At 42.4% G+C, this 21233-nt stretch overlaps 1 protein-coding gene across 2 annotated transcripts in view; it reads left to right on the top strand.

Moving 5' to 3' along the window:
- ABHD3 (abhydrolase domain containing 3, phospholipase) overlaps positions 1–21233 on the top strand; it is a 46410-nt gene that overhangs the window by 18446 nt on the left and 6731 nt on the right. For both annotated transcript variants that reach the window (XM_032293221.1, XM_032293222.1), the window contains 2 exons: positions 14711–14823; positions 19802–19975. In XM_032293221.1, coding sequence (XP_032149112.1) covers positions 14711–14823; positions 19802–19975 — 287 coding nt within the window. The remainder of the gene's footprint in view (positions 1–14710; positions 14824–19801; positions 19976–21233) is intronic.

Raw genomic sequence — 21233 nt, forward strand, 5'->3', positions numbered from 1 at the left:
CCCAGCTACTCAGGAGGCTGAGGCAGGAGAATTGCCTGAACCCAGGAGGCGGAGGTTGCGGTGAGCCGAGATCGCACCATTGCACTCCAGCCTGGGTAACAAGAGCGAAACTCCGTCTCAAAAAAAAAAGGCTACAGAGTACAAAGGGAAAGAGTAACAAAGCGCCTGGGGGAGGTGGGAGAACTTAGAGAGGAGTAGCATTCTGAGTTGGATCTTGAAGGCTGTGGTACTGAACCTCCAAAGGGAGGAGAGAGGCTCTCTCAGCACAAAGAGCAAGGTATTATAAAGTGCATGGAATAGCAATTACTTACTATGGCTGGATGATGATGATAATTTTATCTAACATTTATATAATCTGTAGAATGTATCAGTTACATCTTTTCCTACTTACTATTAAGAAATAGAAACAACCCAATGAATTAGGTAAGTATAGTCACCATTATTCCGCATTTCCTTTTTCCTTTTGGAGACAAGGTCTTGCCCTGTTGCCCAGGCTGGAGTGCAGTGGCACAATCACAGCTCACTGTAGTCTCAAACTCCTAGGCTCAAGTAATCCTTCCACCTCAGCTTCCCAAGTAGCTGGAACCAGAGGTGTACGTCACCATGCCCGACTGATCATTTATTTATTTACTTATTTATTTGTAGAGATGGTGTCTCACTCTGTTGCCCAGGCTGGTCTCAAACTCCTGGGCTCAAGTGATCCTCCCAAAGTGCTGAGATTCCAGGCATGAGCCACTGTACCTGGCCCTATCCTGCATTTTACAGATGAAGAAAACAAGACACTGGTAGGTTAGGAACTTATTCCAGCCAATAAATAGCAGAACTAGGATTCAGACCTAGGTGATCTGACTATGTGCTTACATTCTTCACCATTATGGTTTCTTACTATTCCAGAAGTGACAGGAATTTTTCTGGAAGAGTAGGGCCAGATTTTAAAGAGTCACATGTAGAATCCTAAGAAACCTGGTATTGAACCATTGATGTTTTGAAGCAAGGGCATAATTTGATCATGGTCATGTTTTAGAAAGGGAACCATGGCAGTGGTGTGTAGGAAAGAAAGAGATGGAAGGGAAGGAGGCTGGAGGCTAGGAGGCCAGTTAGAAAGCAGTTACTACAGACCTATGTGGAGTTTGGAGTTTGAATGCAGATGGAGGAAGAATAAAGAGGAGAGAGCAAAAATAAGTAGTACTCATGGAGAAGAAAATAGTATTAGTTGTACAGGTATTGATCGACTTACGACCTATGCAACTTACGACCATTCGACTTTACGACCACAATCGCTAGCCACGACTGCTCCCCGTCTGGCAGCGCAAATGTTGCCCAGCTGGGCGGACGACAGTGCAGACCAGCTTCCGGCAGCACTACCATCTCCGCGTGCACCATTTCAACTGTACATATAGCCTACTCAACTTATGACCAAATCGTGTTACGACCAGTCTGCCTGTCCCAATCGTGGTCGTAAGTTGAGCACTAGCTGTATTGTGGGAAGTCAAGACAAGGGAGTCAAGGGTAACATTTCAAGCTTGGCTGGCTGATGGAAAATGCTGGTATTTGCTGAAATAGGAAATTTAGGAGAATTTGTGAGATTATGATGTAACAAAGATAACAGATTTCATTTTAGATGTTTAGCGTGCTTTTAGATCATCCTGGTGGAAATTTCAATAAATTTTTGGAGGTACTGGACTGGCCTTCAGGAGAAATAGGCAAGCAAGAGAGAGAGAGAGACTGAGATTATCAGTGTGCAGGTAGAAGTTGAAGCTCAGGAGTAGTTGAGATTAGTTAGGGCATGTGTAGAGCAAAAGGGTAGGTTGACAGTTGGAAGCTTAAGAAACAACAGACTGGGAGTGGTGGTTCACACCTGCAATCCCAACACTTTGGGAGGCCAAGGTGGGAGGATCACTTGAGCCCAGGAGGTCAAGACCAGCCTGGGCAACATATTGAAACCCTGTCTCAAAAAAATATATATATACATTTAAAAAAGAAACAACAAATAGGAGAGAAAGAGGAGAAGGATGCTTTAAAAACATTCTTTCCTTAAAGTTAACTAGGACCAGATGTGGTGGCTCACGTCTGTAATCCCAGCACTTCGGGAGGCCGAGGCAGGTGGATCATGAGGCCAGGAGTTCGAGACCAGCCTGGCCAAGATGATGAAACCCTGTTTCTAGTAAAACTACAAAAATTAGCCAGGTATGGTGGCAGGCGACTGTAATTTCAGCTACTTGGGAGGCTGAGGCAGGAGAATTGCTTGAACCTGAGAGGTGGAGGTTGCAGTGAGCCGAGATTGCGCCACTGCACTCTAGCCTGGGGGACAGAGCAAGACTCAAAAAAAAAAAGTTAATTAGAAATTTGCTTTGAAATAGTGCAGCAGCCCAGTAACTTTCAGCTCATAAGCTTTAATTGTATTTTTGAAAAATCTCCAGGAAGAATTCACTGAGTTCTAAGTAAGAGTAGCTGGGTCTCTGGAGTCTTACACAGTGTGTCGGTTAAATTTTGATTAACTAGTAGCCCCCAGCAAATACATGTCTCAAAATAGCTAGTAATACACTAAGTTGTTAGAGTTACAGCCTGGCAGGCAGCTTGAGTGTATGTAGCAGAAAGCACCTCAGACTTAGTAAGAAGTCCCAAGTTCAAGTTCTGTTGTCACCACAAACCAGCTATAAGTGATAAAGTACAAGTCAAATAACCTTTCTCTCTTTTTCTTAACTGAAAAAGATAGTAATGTACACTTGCCACTTCGCAAGGATGTTTCAAGTTCACATTAAATAATAAACAGGAGGCCGAGGGCTGTGACTCATGCCTGTAATTCCAACACTTTGGGAAGCCAAGGCAGGCGGATCACTTGAGGCCAGGACTTCAAGATCAGCCTGGTCAATATGGTGAAACTCCATCTCTACTAAAAATATTAAAAAATTAGCCGAACGTGGTGGCACACACCTTTAGTCCTAGCTACTTGGAAAGCTGAGGCAGGAGAATCACTTGAACCCAGAGGCAGAGGTTGCAGTGAGCCGAGATTGCGCCACTACACTCTAGCCTGGGTGACAGAGCAAGACTCCATCTCAAAAACAAACAAAAAGAAATAATAAACTTGAAATATTGGAAAATAAAGCTTTTTAGGGCCATGCACAGTGGCTTCTGCCTGTAATCCCAGCACTTTGGGAGGCCAAGGCAGACAGATAACTTGAGCCCAGAAGTTCAAGACCAGCCTGGCCAACATGGTGAAACCCTATCTCTATTAAGTTAAAAAATAATAAATAAAAATAGGCTGAGTGCGCTGGCTGTAATCCTAGCACTTTGGGAGGCTGAGGCAGACAGATCACCTGAGGTCAGGAGTTGGAGGAGTTCGAGACCAAGCTGGCCAACATGGCGAAACTCCGTCTTTACAGAAAATACAAAAAGTAGCCAGGCATGGTGGCACATACCTGTAATCCCAGCTGCCTGGGAAGCTGAGGCAGGAGAATCACTTGAATCAGAAGGCAGAGGTTGCAGTGAGCCCAGATCATGCCACTGTACTCCAGCCTGGGCAACAAGAGTGAGACTCCATCTCAAAAAAATTAATGAATTAATTAATTAAAATTAAATTAAACTAAGCTGTTTATAATCCAAGGCATGATTGCTACTGTATTAACTCATTAGATCATTAGAGTATAAGAGTATAAGAAGTATACATTTAATTAATTAGTTTGCTTCCTTGAATTTCTTTTTTTTTTTTTTTTTTTTTTTTTTTTTGAGACGGAGTTTCACTCATGTTACCCAGGCTGGAGTGCAATGGCGCAATCTCGGCTCACTGCAACCTCCGCCTCCTGGGTTCAGGCAATTCTTCTGCCTCAGCCTCCTGAGTAGCTGGGATTACAGGCACGCACCACCATGCCCAGCAAATTTTTTGTACTTTTAGTAGAGACGGGGTTTCACCATGTTGACCAGGATGGTCTCGATCTCTTGACCTCGTGATCCACCCGCCTCGGCCTCCCAAAGTGCTGGGATTACAGAATTTCTTTTTTAAAGCACTTGTTCCAAAAGGATATAACACATTTTGGTCATTCTACCTCCTCATTATTTTTTAAGTTGGATCAAAAAATGAGACACTAATATTGATAATTAGAGCTAATGTTGATATTTAGATCCCTTGGTAATCCTGCTTCTGTCTTCAAGCTATGATAATTACTGTTTCATACTAGGGGAACTCGAATGTTTCTTTATACCTCACCTTGTTCCAGAAAACATTTAATGTACCTCAGACCCAGAGTAAGTGAGACCGTAAGGCATAAGAAAGAACAAAAGGTGAATCAAACAGGAACTGTCTCTTACTGAAATTAGCCCACAAGAACTAGCAAAGGTGAAATGAAATTTAGGGTAAACAGTTCTCCTAGGAATGGAAGTGTTAGAGATATACTTAGAATTTTTAGAGATTCCTATGGCTCCTACAAAGGAGAATGAGGAAGTAGAAATTTTCCACTGCCATATCGTCCTCATTTTCAATTAGCCATTGTAGGACTGAGCAAAAGCCAAAGGTCTTTCCTACTAGGAAATGAGCATCCTGCACCTTGCCTCCCTGAGGCTGTTTTCTACAGGAGACAGACAGCCCTAGTCTCAGTAGATTAAACCTCAGATATTCCCGTAGGGTTCTAGGAACCTTGGAATAGATGGGACATTTTCTTCTGCCCTGCTGATTGGTTTTCAAGCATAGCAATCCAAGTTACCCACAAATTCCCTAATATTGCTGATTGCTTTGTGAACTTAGTTTAGGAATGGTAATTTACGAATAATTTAGCCAAAGTTGAGTTTGTTGAAAGCTATTTTTAGTTATAGGATCCATAACTAAAATCTACAAATGTAGTTATAGATCCTATAGCTAATATTCAAAATAGGCAAATCTATAGACACAGAAAGCTATTTTTAGTTATAGGATCTATAACTAAAATTATGGATCCTGTATAAAGTTATAGGATATTGGGTTTCCTATTTTTCGTTATCAGATTATACAGACTTCTATGTTCCTAACCCAATAAGAAAGGCATCCTTGCCACTTTGGAAAACAGTCTGGCAGTTCCTCCAAAAGTTAAAACAGAGTCACCATATGACCCAACAATTCTTCTCCAAGAGAAAAGAAAATACATGTTCTCACAAAAACTTATACATGGACCAGGCACAGTGGCTCACACCTGTAATCCCAGCACTTTGGGAGGCCAAGACAGGAGGATCACTTGAGCCCAGGAGTTCAAAACCAGTCTAAGCAACATAGTAAGACCTTATCTCTACAAAAATAAATTATCCAAGTATGGTGGCACATGTCTGTTGTCCCAGCTACTTGGGAGGCTGGGGGCAAGACGATTGCTTGAGCCCAGGAGCTTGAGGCTGCAGTGAGCTGTGTTCGTGCCATTGCACTCCAGCTTGGGTAACAGAGACCCTGTCTCTAAAAAATAAAAATCAAAAACAAAAGTAAAAAAAACGTGTATGTAAATAGTTGCAGCAGCATTATTCATAATAGCCAAAAGGTAAAAACAACCCAGGTATTCATCAACAGATGAATGGATAAACAAAATGTGCTATCTCCATATCCTGGAATACTATTCTACATTAAAAAGGAGTGAAGGCTTGAATGCATGGATTCACTTTGAAAGCATTATGCTAAGTGAAGAAGTTCATCTCAACAGGCCACATATTGTATGAGTCCATTTATACGAAATATTCAAAATAGGCAAATCTGTAGCCACAGAAAGTAGATTAATGGTCACCTAAGGCTTGAGGCGGATGATGATTGCTAATAGTAGGAGATGTCTTTTTGGTGTGATGAAAATATTCTTAAATTATGAGCTGGACGCAGTAGCTCATGCCTGTAATTTCAGCACTTTGGGAGGCTGAGGTGGGGAGATCACCTGCAGTCGAGAGTTTGAGACCAGCCTGACCAACATGGAGAAACCCCGTCTCTACTAAAAATACAAAAATAGCTAGGTGTGGTGGTGCAGGCCTGTAATCCCAGCTACTCGGGAGGCTGAGGCAGGGGAATCACTTGAACCCAGGAGGCGGAGGTTTAGGTGAGCCAAGATGGTACTGTCACACTCGAGCCTGGGCAAAAAAAGTGAAACTCTGTCTCAAAAAAAAAAAAAAAAAATTATGATGGCACACTCTGAATATATACTAAAAACCATTGACTTGTACATGAACTATGGTATGTGAATTACATCTCATAAAGCTTTTAAAAAAGAAAATCCTCCTTTAGGTGCTTTCTAGGTCAAGTTAGAGCTGACTCAGCAGGTAAGGGAGGGCCAAGAAGGTCAAGCAGAAGCTGGAAAATATTTAAAGCAGCACTACCCAAAATGTGGCCTGTGGACCAACTCTACTCCTCAGGCTACCTGACTCCAGTCCCGGACAAGGTGAGGAGCTGAGACAGAATGTAAGCCAACTTAGGGCTAGGCACAGTGGCTCACGCCTGTAATCCCAGCAATTTGGGAGGCCAAGGTGGGTGGATCAGCTGACTTGAGGTCAGGAGTTCAAGACCAACCTGGCCAACATGATGAAACACCATCTCTACTAAAAATACAAAAGTTAGCTGGGCATGGTGGTGCATGCCTGTAATCTCAGTTTTTTGGGTGGCTGAGACAGGAGAATGACTTGAACCCAGGAGGCAGAGGTTGCAGTGAGCCGAGATCATGCCACTATACTGCAGCCTGAGCAACAGAGCGAGACTCTGCCTCAAAAAAAAAAAGTTAATTAGTTTTCAAAATGGACAAAAATTATATGTATATTATATACATGATGTTTTGAAATACATATACATTGTGAAATGGCTAAATCAAGCTAATTAACATATACATTACCTGAGAACATTTAAATGAGTAAATGATTTGCCTAAGTTTGGTAAATGAGTTGAGAGCTGCTTTTGACTCCCAGGTCAGCACTTTGACACCTCATGATGGCTATAAAATATTGTTATGGACTCAATGTTTATGTTCACTGCCCCCACATTCATATGTTGAAGCCCTAACCCATCAAGGTGATGGTATTAGGAGTCAGGGCCTTTGGAGGTAGTTAGGTTTGAACGAGATCATGAGGACAGGGTCCCTACGATGGAATTAGTGCCTGTAGAAGAAGAGGAAGAGACATCAGAGCTTTCTCCCTCCACCCTGGAAAGACTTTCAAGTATATAATACATTGTCATGAATGATAGTCACCATGTTGTACGATAGATCCCTTGAACTTATACCCCCTCTCTAACTGAAATTTGGCAGAAGTAATCTGCCCACCTTGGTCTCTCAAAGGTCGGTAATGCCTGCTGGGATTACAGGCATGAGCTACCAGGTGCCTAGCTCCTAAATTAATTTTTTTTTTTAATTGTTGATATACTTTTTTTTTTTTTTCCAGACAGAGTCTCACTGTATCGACTAGCTGGAGTGCAGTGGTGTGATCTCAGCCCACTGCAACCTCCACTCCCAGGTTCAAGTGATTCTCCTGCCTCAGCCTCCCAAAAAGCTGTGACTACAGGCATGCACCACCACACCAGGCTAATTTTTATATTTTTAGTAGAGACGGGGTTTCACCATGTTGGCGAGGATGGTCTGAATCTCCTGACCTTGTGATCTGCCTGCCTCAGCCTTCCAAAGTGCTGGGATTGCAGGGATGAGCCACCGTGCCCAGCCCAGAATGGTTAATATACTTTAAAAGTACTAAAAGTACATAAACCACCTTTAGTTCTGCACACTGTTTAGATAAGCTGATGTTCTTTCCCTTGTCGCAATACGTCCTTAATGGGAGAAGCAGCTTGCTGATTTACATTCTGATGCCAGCACCTTATCTCATCCTGAACTGGCATTTCGAATGGCTCTGCTTCAGAGGTCCACAAATCCTCAAAACAAAAACCACCTCATTCCATAGATGAGGACGCCTCTGGAGAAGCGGGGTGACGATCAGAAGTCATAAAGCTGATTAGTGGTCTTAGGAACTCAGGTTGTGCAGCCTAGTGTCTTGACCTTTCAGTATTGGCTTTCAGTCAAGTCAGGCTAAAAATCTGGGAATAGAAAAAAGGACCGTTTTCAGAGAGAGGAATGTCCCCCCAACCTCAGATTCTTTAGGGTTAGACTCAGATCTAGAGAAATCTGTTCTTGTTTCCTAGTAGCTTTTCCACCTTAGTTTTTCTATGGAAGCTAATAGGGTAGGAGGGACTTAGAGCTCTTCCCACCATGGGCCATTTTCTGAAGAAAGCATTCAGAAAGGATTAAAGGACCTCCCTGATGACCTGAGAGAGGAGGGGTGTAGAGGTCAGGGCCCGCCGGGGCACAGTTTAGTTTCAAATTTCTACCTTTAGGCAGTGCCTTTCTCACATGCAGTACCTCCCTAGTGGACATACTGTTTCACCCAAGTCAGCCATTTCCTAAGTGCTTCAAAAATAACCTGTCCTGGCTCCTCTTACCTTCAGTAACAACCCAGGAAAGCTGGTCTCAGCCAGGTGTAGGTGTGAACACATTTAATCCTTGAGAATTTTCTTCTAACATTGATAGGTCCAGTCCAATAATAACAAAAATTTTCAATGTAGAAGATGGTAGCCAGGCATGGTGGCTCACACCTGTAATCGCAGCACTTTGGGAGGCCAGGCCAGGAGGATCACTTGAGCCCAGGAGTCGGAGACCAGCCTGGGCAACATAATGAGACCTTGTCTCTACAAAACATTTAAAAATTAGTTGGGCATGAACATGGTGGCACATGCACGAGTCCTAGCTACTCAGGAGGTTGAGGCAGGAGATCGCTTGAGCCCAGGAGGTTGAAGCTGCAATGAGCCATGATCATGCCACTGCACTGCAGCCTGGGCAACAGAGCAAGAACCTAGCTCAAAAGAAAAAAAAAAAAGGTTCAAAATAAAAGAGAAAGAACGTTTTGTTCAATAATTGAAGAGTTTTAGAAATACTAATTTAACAGCTATCATGCTTCATATGTGTCATGTGAGATATGATCTGTAAGGTATGAGATGTTTGGGAGTACTTCCCCATACACTGCAAGGAATCCAAGAGACTCAGACCCGAGTAGAACTAAATTTCCCTTCTCCCGAGTCACTCAAAATAGCTTTTATAATAGTATTTACTCTCTTGGTTCTCAACTGGTTTTTTTTTTTTTTTTTAACCTCATTTATATTTTTACCTGTTATTCTTTTGGTTCTTTTTTTTTTTTTTTAACCTCTCACCCTATTTATTTTCTTGGTTCTCAACTCTGGCCTCCCATTAGAATCCCCTGGGAAACATTTAAAAATACTGATCCCTGACCAGGCATGGTAACTCATACCTGTGATCCCAGCAATTTGAGAGGCTGAGGCCGGTGGATCACCTGAGGTTGGAAGTTCGAGACCAGCCTGGCCAACATGGAGAAACCCCGTCCCTACTAAAAATGTAAAATTAGCAGGGCGTGGTGGCGCATGCCCCTAATCTAGGTATTTGGAGGCTGAGGCAGGAGAATCACTTGAAGTCAGGAGTCAGAGGTTACAGTGAGCCAATATTGTGCCATTACACTCCAGCCTGGGTAACAAGAGCAAAACTCCATCCAAAAAAAAAAAAAAAAAAAGAAAGAAAAAACGATCCCTGACCCTATCACCCAGAGATTCTGATTCATTTGGTCTGAGGTGGAGTCCAGGTATCTATAATTTAAACACTCCTTGGTGAGTCTAATGTATAAACAGGACTACAAATCCCTGGGAGGTGATGAGTAGTCCTGCATGTGATAGCCTTCCTGACCCAGGTGAGCCACGAGATTTGCCTCTTAGGAAACTGGACTGAAAATAACTCCTGGCTGACCTGCTGTAAACCACTAACAAAACTGCCAATCTTTTGGTGTAGCTTGTATAACGTGATGGCACGGACATGTACGGCAGCCATCTGGAGTACTGGCAGGAACGTGGCACAGAGGCCAGCCTCAAAGCTGGCCAGGATATTTCCTGAGGCCCTTTGTTTTGTGGTTATTTTTAAAAATTAGCAAATTCCCAGGCAAATTTAGACAATTGGTCAGCCTATCAGTGACTGGGTGAAATGATTGTTCATTAAACTGCTGGTTTTATTTATGTGCAAATAGTTTTTCTTCTCTCTGACTCTTATTAACTCATATTCCAAAAATAAAATCAGTTTTCCTAGGGAGAATTTAGGCAATTTAGTAGGTACTAGACAGGGAATGGGTAGAATGAAAAACACATCTCACCATAGAGATCAATTAAAGAGCATATTTAGTCCTATTTTAAAAGGATTATTCCTTCTGGGGAGACCCACATCCACACAGGAATAACAGAGTTCATTTAAATGCATCTTATCAAATATTTGAGTACAGATCATTAAGTACTTGAGAGAATACTAAATGAAATGTTCTAAAATTCTGATGATCATCAAACATTAGAATCAAGTAAATATGAAACTTAAATGATTTTTTACAAGGCATTTATGGGTCTTTTTCAGTTTTCATTTTGCTGGACAGAAAACTAAAATTCTAGATACCTTAGTTCAGCATTGGAAGTGCGGTAACCCCAGACTTGAGAGAGAAGGATTCTGAGTTATGGCTTCTACTGCAGATTAGCAAATTAATCTTTGCCAGGAATAGCTAGGAAGAGTCCAGCTACCTGATTAACAGTGGGAATTTAAAATTTGAGTCCAGGTCAAAAATTGTTTTTTTAATGAAGAGAATTGTAAATTAATTCTAAAACAGATTTTCTAAACCTGGTACAAGAAAATTGTTTTCCAGGTTAGGAGAAATCAGTTTGTCTGCTTTTAAGAAGCCCATAGTTGGGTGGGTGCTATGGCGCACACCTGTAATCCCAGCACTTTGGGAGGCTGAGGCCGGTGGATCACCTGAGCTCAGGAGTTCAAATCCAGCCTGATCAACATTGGGAATCCCTGTCTCTACTAAAAGTACAAAATTAGCTGGACATGGCGGTGCATGCCTATAATCCCAGCTACTTGGGAGTCTGAGGCAGGAGAATCGCTTGAAACCAGGAGGTGGAGGTTGTGCTGAGCTGAGATCGCACTATTGCACTCCAGCCTGGGCAACAAGAGGAAAACTCCATCTCAAAAAAAATAAAAAGAAAGCCCTTAGTTGATTAAGAAGGATAACTTAGATGTAGTCCATAGATAAATATAAAATATATGCTTTATTATTTCCCTATTATATATGAATAATAGTAATTGTATTTCATTCTCTTCAATGCATTTTTTAGAACTAACCTTTTTCAGCCATTAAATTACTGTTGTTGGCCAGGCATGGTGGCTCGTGCCTGTAATCCCAACACTTTGGGATGCTGAGGTGGGAGGATTGCTTGAGCCCAGGAGTTTGAGACCAGCCTGAGCAACATAGTTAGACCTCTTTTCTATAAAAAATAATAATGAAAATAAACAAATTACTGTCACTGTCTGTCATAGTTGCAGTTAGATAATTTAAACAACGTTGGTCTGTAATTATTATCAAATTATTCTAACTTATTGAATATGTCCAACTATCTGCTGGAAGTGATATATCTCTTGGATTTTTTATATTTTTCCCATCCTCATCCCACCCAGAAGGAGTTTCACTACCGAGCGAAATCCTCCCAGGTCTTCCTTCATCCCTCTTCTGATTAGATGTGATTTCATCTACCAGAATAGCTGTCTGTTGCATTCATAGCCCCAGCAACAGAATTTAACCAGTCTTTTGTTTAAAAAGTTTCTAGTTGTATCTTCAGGGCTGAAGACAGTTTTTGCAAAGCCTACCAATTCAATGTCCTGCCTCATAAATGTCTTTGCTGTGTATTCTGGGTGAATCTTTAATGGGTCCAAAGTTCTGTAGGCTCTGCTTACTTCAAACTTTACCTCCTGTGAAGAAAGAAGGCAGATGATGTTTCCTGTTGTAATCCATCAGGTAGCAAGATGCTGTATGATAGAACCGCATAGGTTTGCATATCAGAACTTTTTAATCAGAGCTGCTTCCTTTTAGTCCTGTGTGTCAGTTCAGTTTGACAAAAGACAGTGATAGAGACTCACATGGGAAAGGGCATGGAGCAGGCTGGACAGGGCAATTAGCAGAATTGAGAACAGCTGTGAGGTCCTAAAGGCCAGGGGCCAAGTCTCACCTGTTGCAACGTTTATTTTTTTGAGACAGGGTCTCACTTTGTCACGCAGGCTGGAGTGCAGTGGCACGGTCGTGGCTCACTGCAACCTCCACGTCCCAGGTTGAAGCAATCTCCCACCTCAGCCTCCCAAGTAGTTGGGATTACAGGCACATGCCACCATGCCTGGCTAGCTTTTGTATTTTTTGGTAGATAGGGGATTTCGTTATTTGGCCAGGCTGGTCTTGAACTCTTGACCTCAAGTGATCCGCCCACCTCAGCCTCCCAAAGTGCTGGGATTTCAGGTATGAGCCACCGTGCCCATCCTTGTGATATTCCGTGCACAATTTCAACAGGCAAATTTGACAGTGAAGGACACCAGACAGGTGAAAGTCACACAGGCAGCAAGGATATTAAGGGGCCTAGCAGGCAAGAGAATAGTATCCCATTGGTCTGCATCGGTACATTTGGAGAAATAATAAAATACAGAGCTGGAAGGGTGGCACGCCATCATATGGTAGAAGGTCCTAAATTCAGTAAGCAATGGAAATCTAATGAGAAATTTTAAGCACAAAGGCTGTCATGATTAGAGTTGGAAGTGTTCTTTAAGAAGATTAATCTGATAGTGCATTGAATGTAGGATTATGAATGATTATCAGGAAAACCCAGGAGTTAACCAGTTAAGAGGTTTTGTGACAGTCCAGGTGAGAGGTGACAAGGCCTTGTAGCAAAGACAGCTGGATCTTTACCCCCTTGGCACTTACATTCCTGTGCATGCCTTTTTGAGGGCTTCCTGCATCTCTGTGACTGGGGGCCTTCTGTAGCCATTGGTGCCTGCTGAACTGTACTTAGGGTAGACCAGAAGTACCAGTTAACATCCTCCAGGAAGGCCTTCAACCAGTGGCCAAAAGGGAATTGGTGGATAAATAGCTGTTTTGCCATTCAGTGGGGATCACCATAAGCCTTGCTGAACACAGTTCTCCCAGACTATCCCAAGGAGCTTGAGTCCCAGTTGCCCACAGCCATAAACTGCCTATGGTATCATTTTCCTTATTGACTTCCTGCCTTTCCTGACTCACTCTGCCACTCTCCTGCGGGTGCTTCCTGGTGTTACCTTCCAAATGAATGGCTGGCACTCACATCCTTGCTTCAGGGGCCCTTTTAAGAGAATGCAGCTTACCAGCCCTGTACTAGAGTGGAGAAGAGTTTTCTTTGACTGAGAAGGAAGAAACTACAGGATTGGGCAGTTTATCAGCTATGTGGTTAAGGGAGAGGGAGAAAACTATGTCGCCCACAATTTTAACTAGGAAAATATAAGTGCCATTTATAGGAAAATGGGAGGTTAGGAAAAGCATTGGGAGTTTTCATGAAGAGGAAAATGGGTTAATTTTTGTGCATTTTGAGTCTGAAGTACTGGTAGAACAGTAATAGGGCAGCTGTCTGCTGGAACTTGGAAATTTGGCTCTGGTGCTGAGGATGAAAGGGACGGTGGAGGTTTAGCTTCAGTCACTGGGGAGAGGTGGTTAATGAAGATACAGGAGTAAATAAGAACTTCAAGAGCTGGTTCTTGACCGCCACTTCAAGAACTTCAATTCTCTGGTATTCTCTTCAGAGAATAAGCAGATAGAAGCCTAAGACAAAACTTTTGGGGCCGGGTGCAGTGGCTCACACCTGTAATCCAGCACTTTGGAAGGCAGAAGTGGGTGGATCACCTGAGGTCAGGAGTTTGAAACCAGCCTGACCAACATAGTGAAACCCTGTCTCTACTAAAAATACAAAAATTGGCTGGGTGTGGCGGCAGGCACCTATAATCCCAGCTACTCAGGAGGCTGAGACAGGAGAATCGTTTGAACCCGGGAGGCGAAGCTTACAGTAAGCCGAGATCATGCCACTGCACTGCACTCCAGCCTGGGTGACAGCAAAACTCCATCTCAACAAAATAAATAAATTATTTTTAAAGTTACGTTGGTCCAGGCACAGGCTCATGCCTGTAATCCCAACACTTTGGGAGGCCATAGCAGGTGAATCACTGAAACCAGGAGTTCAAGATCAGCGTGGACAATATAGCAAGACCCCCCTCCCCCATCTCTACAAAACATTTTCTTTTAAATTCTCTGTGTGTGGTGGCATGTACCTGTGGTTTCAGCTACTTAGGAGTTTGAGGTCAGAGGATTGCTTGAGCCTGGGAGGTCAAGGCTACAGTGAGCTGTGGTCATGCCACTGCAGTCTAGACTGAGTGACAGCACCGGACCCTGTCTTACCAAAAAAAGAGAAGAAAAAAAAAGTTATTTTGACTTTGAGGGTACGGGTTGTTTTTTGTTTAATAGAAAGCACAGTTCTCTGCTTTTTTTCCTAAATTGTTCTGTTTAAGTTAGAGACACATTTGAGTATGGCACTTTAATTTAAGGTATTTGTATTGGTCTTGCCCCATCTGCATCAAGCCTTCCTTGAATGTTCCTTTTTGCTAGTGCCAATCTAACTGTGCTGACTTTAAATGGCATATGTATGCACTGCAAGACAGGAAAATGATAAATTATTAATACTACAGTACATGCAAACAAAGGTTATTTTCTCATATTTATGACTTCTTGTTCCTGTTTACATTTCTGCATTTTACAAATCATTAACCTCACATTGTAATTTTTGTGCTTTACTTGTCACTACTTCCAGACACCAAGGACTTACTGTTGTGCTAACACTGAAGACTTGGAGACAGTTATTCACCATGTACACAGCCTGTACCCTTCTGCTCCTTTCCTGGCAGCAGGGGTTTCAATGGGAGGGTAAGGTTTTCCCTTTCTAAAATAATTATCTCTGAGAGGGAAGCTATTTTATGGGCTGTCTCTTTCAGAGGACTATACGCCAGCTATGTAGACATTTTTTAAATAAATGTCTGATTATGTTTATCATATTTTATTAAATGTGGTTGATTGAATGAACAAAGGAAGGAAAGAATTAATTCAGGTGAATTTTAATATTTTTCTTAACTACGTATCTCTGTGACTACGGATTTTGTGAGCCTGAAGGCTTGTCCGAAGCCCATAAGGCCAATTGCATCACTCACTGGCTGCCATGTTGACCTTCTGATTCCTGGTGCACTCCGAGTCATCCCTGGAGCTGCGTTCTGAAGCTGAACTTGGAGCATGACTTTCATCACTCTAGTTACAGAAATAATCACTTATTGCTCTCTCCAGCTGCAATGGCCTTCAAAATGATTTTTCCCCAGGTGGTATTTTGTTTTGTTTTGTTTTGTTTTGTTGCTGGGCAAATGTACCTACTGTGGAGTGCTCTCCTAGAAACTGAAATTTTATTAACCCCCTACTTCAGCTGCTATTTTAAGCATATGGATATTATCATTTGTGTTGCTTTCCATTACTTTTGGGCTTATTTGGAACTTTTCTATTTAGGCTTATTTCTACTAATTGTTTGTGGGGTTTTTTTTTGGGGGGGGGATGTTCTAGTGATAGCTTAAGGAAATCCAAAATTTTTATTATCTTGAATTTTACTATGCTTTTAGATCCCTAAGCCATTGTCCAAAACTAGTTTTTTAAATCAGCAAATACTTAAGACAGAAAATGATATTTGTTCATAATTTTATAATTGGTTTATCTGTCATTTCAGTTTTTAGAACATCTTAGGAGTTTGTTCACTTGAAAATGAACAGCATTTTTCTATAGCCAGTGGCTATAAGTAAAAGAAGAAAAAAAATTTAATTTTTTATAAAAAGAAAATGAACAGCATTTACAAATGAGACTCTAAAAAACAGGCCTTTAACCACAGCTTTTTAGATTCCGATAAACATAAAACGAAGAAGAAAAGAATACATTTCTTACATTAGCATGGAAGGTCTGACTTGACCTACTAAAGGAAGAAATCTCAATCAATGGAGAAAACCCAGGCAGAATCTCTGAACTGTGCTTAATGGACAGAGTTTAGCTTCTCATTCCTTTCCCCTGTAATGTGAACCTTAAAGGACAGGGTGAGAGGTGAACTTTTTCCCTTAATCATATAAATGCTTGACTTTTTTAAAGACCAGAACTTACATAAACAGGTCCAGATTCTCTATTCAGAAGCTCCTGGGAAATGTCTATTTGTGCCACATTGAAGCCTCAGTCCCTGAAGGCAGAACTTGACCATTAGCCTTTACAGCTGGTTGAATATTAATGTCTTGTGAATTGTTTGACGGAAGTACCCCTCCTAGTTGCCTAGCACTGTGACAGGTTCCCAAGTGGGCTCACCACTTAGGGATGTGTTTTATATCTTGACACATTTTTTCTTATGGAGATGCAACACACAAAAACATAGCCCATGAATGATCCTTATGCCCAGTGCCCTTTGGACTGAGGTAATCCCTGTGATAAAGGCTATGATGCCCCTGGGGCCAAGTGCCAGCAACTCATGGATCATCTTGTTTCATCAGTGTCATCCCCCTTTACCTCCCAACTCTGATTATTGTGAACCAAATCTCAGACATCACTTATAAATAGTTGGTATCTCTAAAAGGTGGGCCAAGCGTGGTGGCTCACACCTGTAACCCCAGCACTTTTGAGAGGCTGAAGAAGGCAGACCACCTGAGTTCAGGAGTTCAAGACCAGCCTGACCAACATGGTGAAAACCTGTCTCTATTAAAAATACAAAAATTAACCAGACATGGTGGCGCATGCCTGTGATCCCAGCTACTCAACAGGCTGAGGCAGGAGAATTGCTTGAACAGGGAGGTAGAGTTTGCCATGAGCTGAGATCGCCCTACTGCACTCCAGCCTGGGCAACAGAGCAAGACTCCATCTTAAAAAGAAGGAAAAAAAAAAAGGCCAGGTGCAATGGCTCACACCTGTAATCCCAGCACTTTGGGAGGCTGAGGCGGGTGGTCACAAGGTCTGGAGTTCAAGACCAGCCTGATCAATATGGTGAAACCCCATCTCTCTAAAAATATGAAAAATAGCTGGGCCTGGCAGTGCGTGCCTGTAGCCAGCTACTCAGGAGGCTGAGGAAAGAGAATCCCTTGAACCCAGGAGACTGCAGAGAGCCAAGATCATGACACTGCACTCCAGCCTGGGCAACAGAGCAAGACTTCATCTCAGAAAAAAAAAAGAGAAAAAACAAAGGCCGGGCACAGTGACTCATGCCTGTAATCCCAGCACTTTGGGAGGCTGAGGCAGGAGGATCACCTGAGGCCGGGAGTTCAAGACCAACCTGACCAACATGGAGAAACCCTGTCTCTACTAAAAATACAAAATTAGTTAGGCATGGTGTCCCATGCCTGTAATCCTAGTTAGTCGAGAGGCTGAGGCAGGAGAATCACTTGAACCCAGGAGGCGGAGGTTGCAATGAGCCAAGATGGCACCTTTGCACTCCAGCCTGGGCAACAAGTGAAATGAGCCAAGATGGCACCTTTGCACTCCAGCCTGGGCAACAAGTGAAACTCTGTCTCAAAAAAAAAAAAAAAAAAAGGTAAAGTTTATTTAAAAAAAACAATGAAGAACCAAAACCATACCACATTATCATTACACCTGAACAAAATTAACACTAATTTCAAACTATCATCCAGTATTCGGTGAGTGTTCACATTTCCCAAATAGTCTGCTTGCTTGTTTGGTTTTAGTTTAGTTAGGAGCCAGAAAAAGTCTCAGTGTCTCTCTCTGTCTCTCTCTCTGTCTCTCGCTCTCTTTCTCTCTGTCTCTCTCTCTCTTTCTCTCTCTCTGAGTCAGAAAGTCTATACACGCCCCCCCACCCCACTACCCTCTCTTAGCCTGCAGTTTTTTTTTTCTTTTGGTGAGAAAATAGGGTCCTTTTCCTATAGAAGTAAAACAATCTTTTTCAGGGAGAACATCTTGGCATCATTTTGTTCCTGAGTAATAACCAAGATGTATCCCCATCTGCTTGGTCATAACTACTTCTGAATCTTCCTACTTCCGAGTTTCCCTTCAAGTCCTTCCAATTTGTGCATTTTACCAGCCCCCCAATAATATCTGACCTCTTATCAAAGAGTAGGGCCACTAAAACTAGGACGCTCAAATGAACCCTTTGGAAAAGAGTAAGCATTGTCCTCTAAATGGTTTGGTGAACCACAATACCGTATACAGACAGTACAGTTGTTACGAAGGATCATTTTCAAAAACTAAATGTCCATTTTGCATCTAAAACGTCATCATTTTCACCCCTACAAGTCATTTGAATTGGATAAAAGAATAAGGGAGAATTTTAACCCGTTCCTCCTATTTTAAAACCTGGACAGTTGAAGAAATCAAGTACAAAAAATATAATGAGAAATAATTAGGATACCATTCTTTCTGTTACTTGGCAGCATTAAACTTTAGATGTTCAACATTGTGTATGTAGATTATACATGATTATGATCCCTCTTACCAAAACAAAACTAAGAGGAAAAGACGTGATAGGAAATAAGGACAAATAACAGGAATAGGAAGAGAAAACGAGTTACTTTAGGGGTCAACTGTTGTACCACAACTTAGAAAGTCTAAACTAGAGAGACCTTTAGAAACTTGCTACAGGGGCTGGGCACGGTGGTTCATGCCTGTAATCCAGGCACTCTGGGAGGCTGTGGCGGGCAGATCACAAGGTCAGGAGTTTGAAACTAGCCTGGCCAACATAGTGAAACCTTGTCTGTACTAAAAATACAAAAAAATTAGCCAAGTGTGGTGGCACACTTGTAGTCCCACGTACTCGGGAGGCTGAGGTGGGAGAATCACTTGAACCTGCGAGTCGGAGGTTGCAGTGAGCTGAGACCACTCCATTGCACTCTAGCCTAGGTGACAGAGTGAGACTCCCTCTCAAAAAAAAATTTGCTACAAGGCGCAAGGATCCTTGGCAGTTAGGGTAGCAATCCAGATCAGTTAACTTACAATCTCCCGGGGTAAGACCCAGACATCAATAGTCATTTTTAAAACTCCCTCAGAGACCAGCCTGGGCAACCTAGTGAGACCATCTCTACTAAAAAACTTTTTTCCTCTTTTTTAATTAGCTAGGCATGATGATGGACACATGTAGTCTCAGATACTGGGGAGGGTAAGGTGAGAGGACCACTTCAGCCCAGGAGATCAAGGCTGCCCTAAGGTATGATTGTGTTACTACCCTCCAGCCTGGGCTACAGAACCTATCAAAAAAAAAAAAAAAAAAAAAGGCTGGGTACAGTAGCTCATGCCTGTAATCTTAGCACTTTAGGAGGCTGAGGCAGGCAGATCACTTGAGGTCAGGAGTTCAAAACCAGCCTGCTCGACTCAGTGAAACCCCATCTCTACTAAAAATATAAAAAATTAGCAGAGTGTGGTGATGCATGCCTGTAATCCCAGCTACTCAGGAGGCTGCGGCAGGAGGATCCATTGAACCCAGGCGGTGGAGGTTGCAGTGAGCCAAGATCACACTGCTGCACTCCAGCTTGGGCAACAGAGAGAGACTCTGTCTCAAAAAAAAAAAAAAAAAAAAAAAAAATTCCCTGAGTGATTTCAGCATGCAGTCACATTTGGAAACCACTCAGGGTGGATTTCTCTTATGTTTTACTTCATAGGATACATATATAAGGAATAACTGATTTGTCCCACTCACCACATAGTTGACTACAAGACAAATAATACATGAATATAAGGAAAGAATGAAGATGCTTGCATGCTTTTCCAGGATAGAAGACTTAAACACTAGTTTATACTTTTCTTCTCCATAGTCAACATAGTCTATAGTTAGAAATGAATGTCTTGAGTGATATAACAAATTAATCACTGAGTTTCCTGTTTCTCCCCATTTTAGAATGCTGCTTCTAAATTACCTGGGCAAAATTGGACCCAAAACTCCTTTGATGGCAGCTGCAACTTTTTCCGTTGGTTGGAATACCTTCGCTTGCTCAGAGTCATTGGAAAAACCACTGAACTGGCTGCTTTTTAATTACTATTTGACAACCTGCCTTCAGTCTTCAGTTAATAAGTGAGTCATCTTTAAAATCTGCTGTCTCCAGGGCCAGGCGTGGTGGCTCATGCCTGTAATCCCAACAGTTTGGAAGGCTGAGACGGGCGGATCACCTGAGGTCAGGAATTTAAGACCAGGCTGGTCAACATGGTGAAACCCCGTCTCTACTAAAAAATACAAAAATTAGTTGTGTGTGGTGGCAGGTACCTATAATCCCGGCTACTCAGGAGGCTGAGGCAGGAGAATCTCTTGAACCCAGCAGGCAGAGGTTGCAGTGAGCCAAGATCGTGCCATTGTGCTCTAGCTTGGACAACAGAGGAAGACTCTGTCTCAAAAAAACAAACCAGTGGCTGGGCGCCCTGGCTCACGCCGGTAATCCCAGCACTTTGGGAGGGTGAGGAGGGTGGATCACCTGAGGTCAGGAGTTTGAGACCAATCTGGCTAATATGGTGAAACCTTGTTCCTTTTTTTTAGAGATGGGGTTTCACCATGTTGGCCAGGTTGGTCTTGAACTCCTGACCTCAGATGATCCACCCGCATTGTGCCCAGCCTAAATCCCGTTTCTACTAAAAATACAAAAAATTAGCCAGGCGTGGTAGTGCATGCCTGTAATCCCAGCTACTTGGGAGGCTGAGGCAGGAGAATCCTTGAACCCAGGAGACGGAGGTTGCAGTGAGCCAAGATCATGCCATTGCACTCCAGCTTGGGCAACAAGAGCAAAACTTCATCTCAAGAAAAAAAAAGATACGGTCTCTCTATCGCCCAGGCTAGAGTGCAGTGGTGTGATCATGGCTCACTGCAGCCTCAACCTCCTAGTTTAAAGAAATCCTCCCACCTCAGCCTCTCAAGTAGCTGGAACTACAAGCCCATAACACCACAGCTGGCTAATTTGTTAATGCTTTGTAGAGACAGGGTTTTGCCGTGTTGCCCAGGCTGTCTCGAACTCCTGAACCCAAGCGATCCATCCACTTCAGCCTCACAAAGTGCTAGGACTACAGACGTGAGCCACCTGCCCAGCAGAGATGTTTCTGTTTGCTTATTTCTTTAATTTTTTTATTTTAATTTTTGTGGGTACATAGTAGGTGTATGTATTTATAGGATACCTTGAGATGTTTTGATACAGGTGTGCAATGCATATAATCTCTATTTTTTAATGACTGTTACCATGTACTTTTAAGTGAATTGATAAGTATAAACTTTAAATTAAAAGTGTTGTTGATTTGCACATGACTTATTGAAAATCATAGTAATCGTGATAGTTGACATTAAACATTGG

Source organism: Sapajus apella, unplaced genomic scaffold (genome assembly GCF_009761245.1).
Source record: "Sapajus apella isolate SASKATOON/1434 unplaced genomic scaffold, GSC_monkey_1.0 scaffold29, whole genome shotgun sequence".
NCBI classification, from domain to species: Eukaryota; Metazoa; Chordata; class Mammalia; order Primates; family Cebidae; genus Sapajus; species Sapajus apella.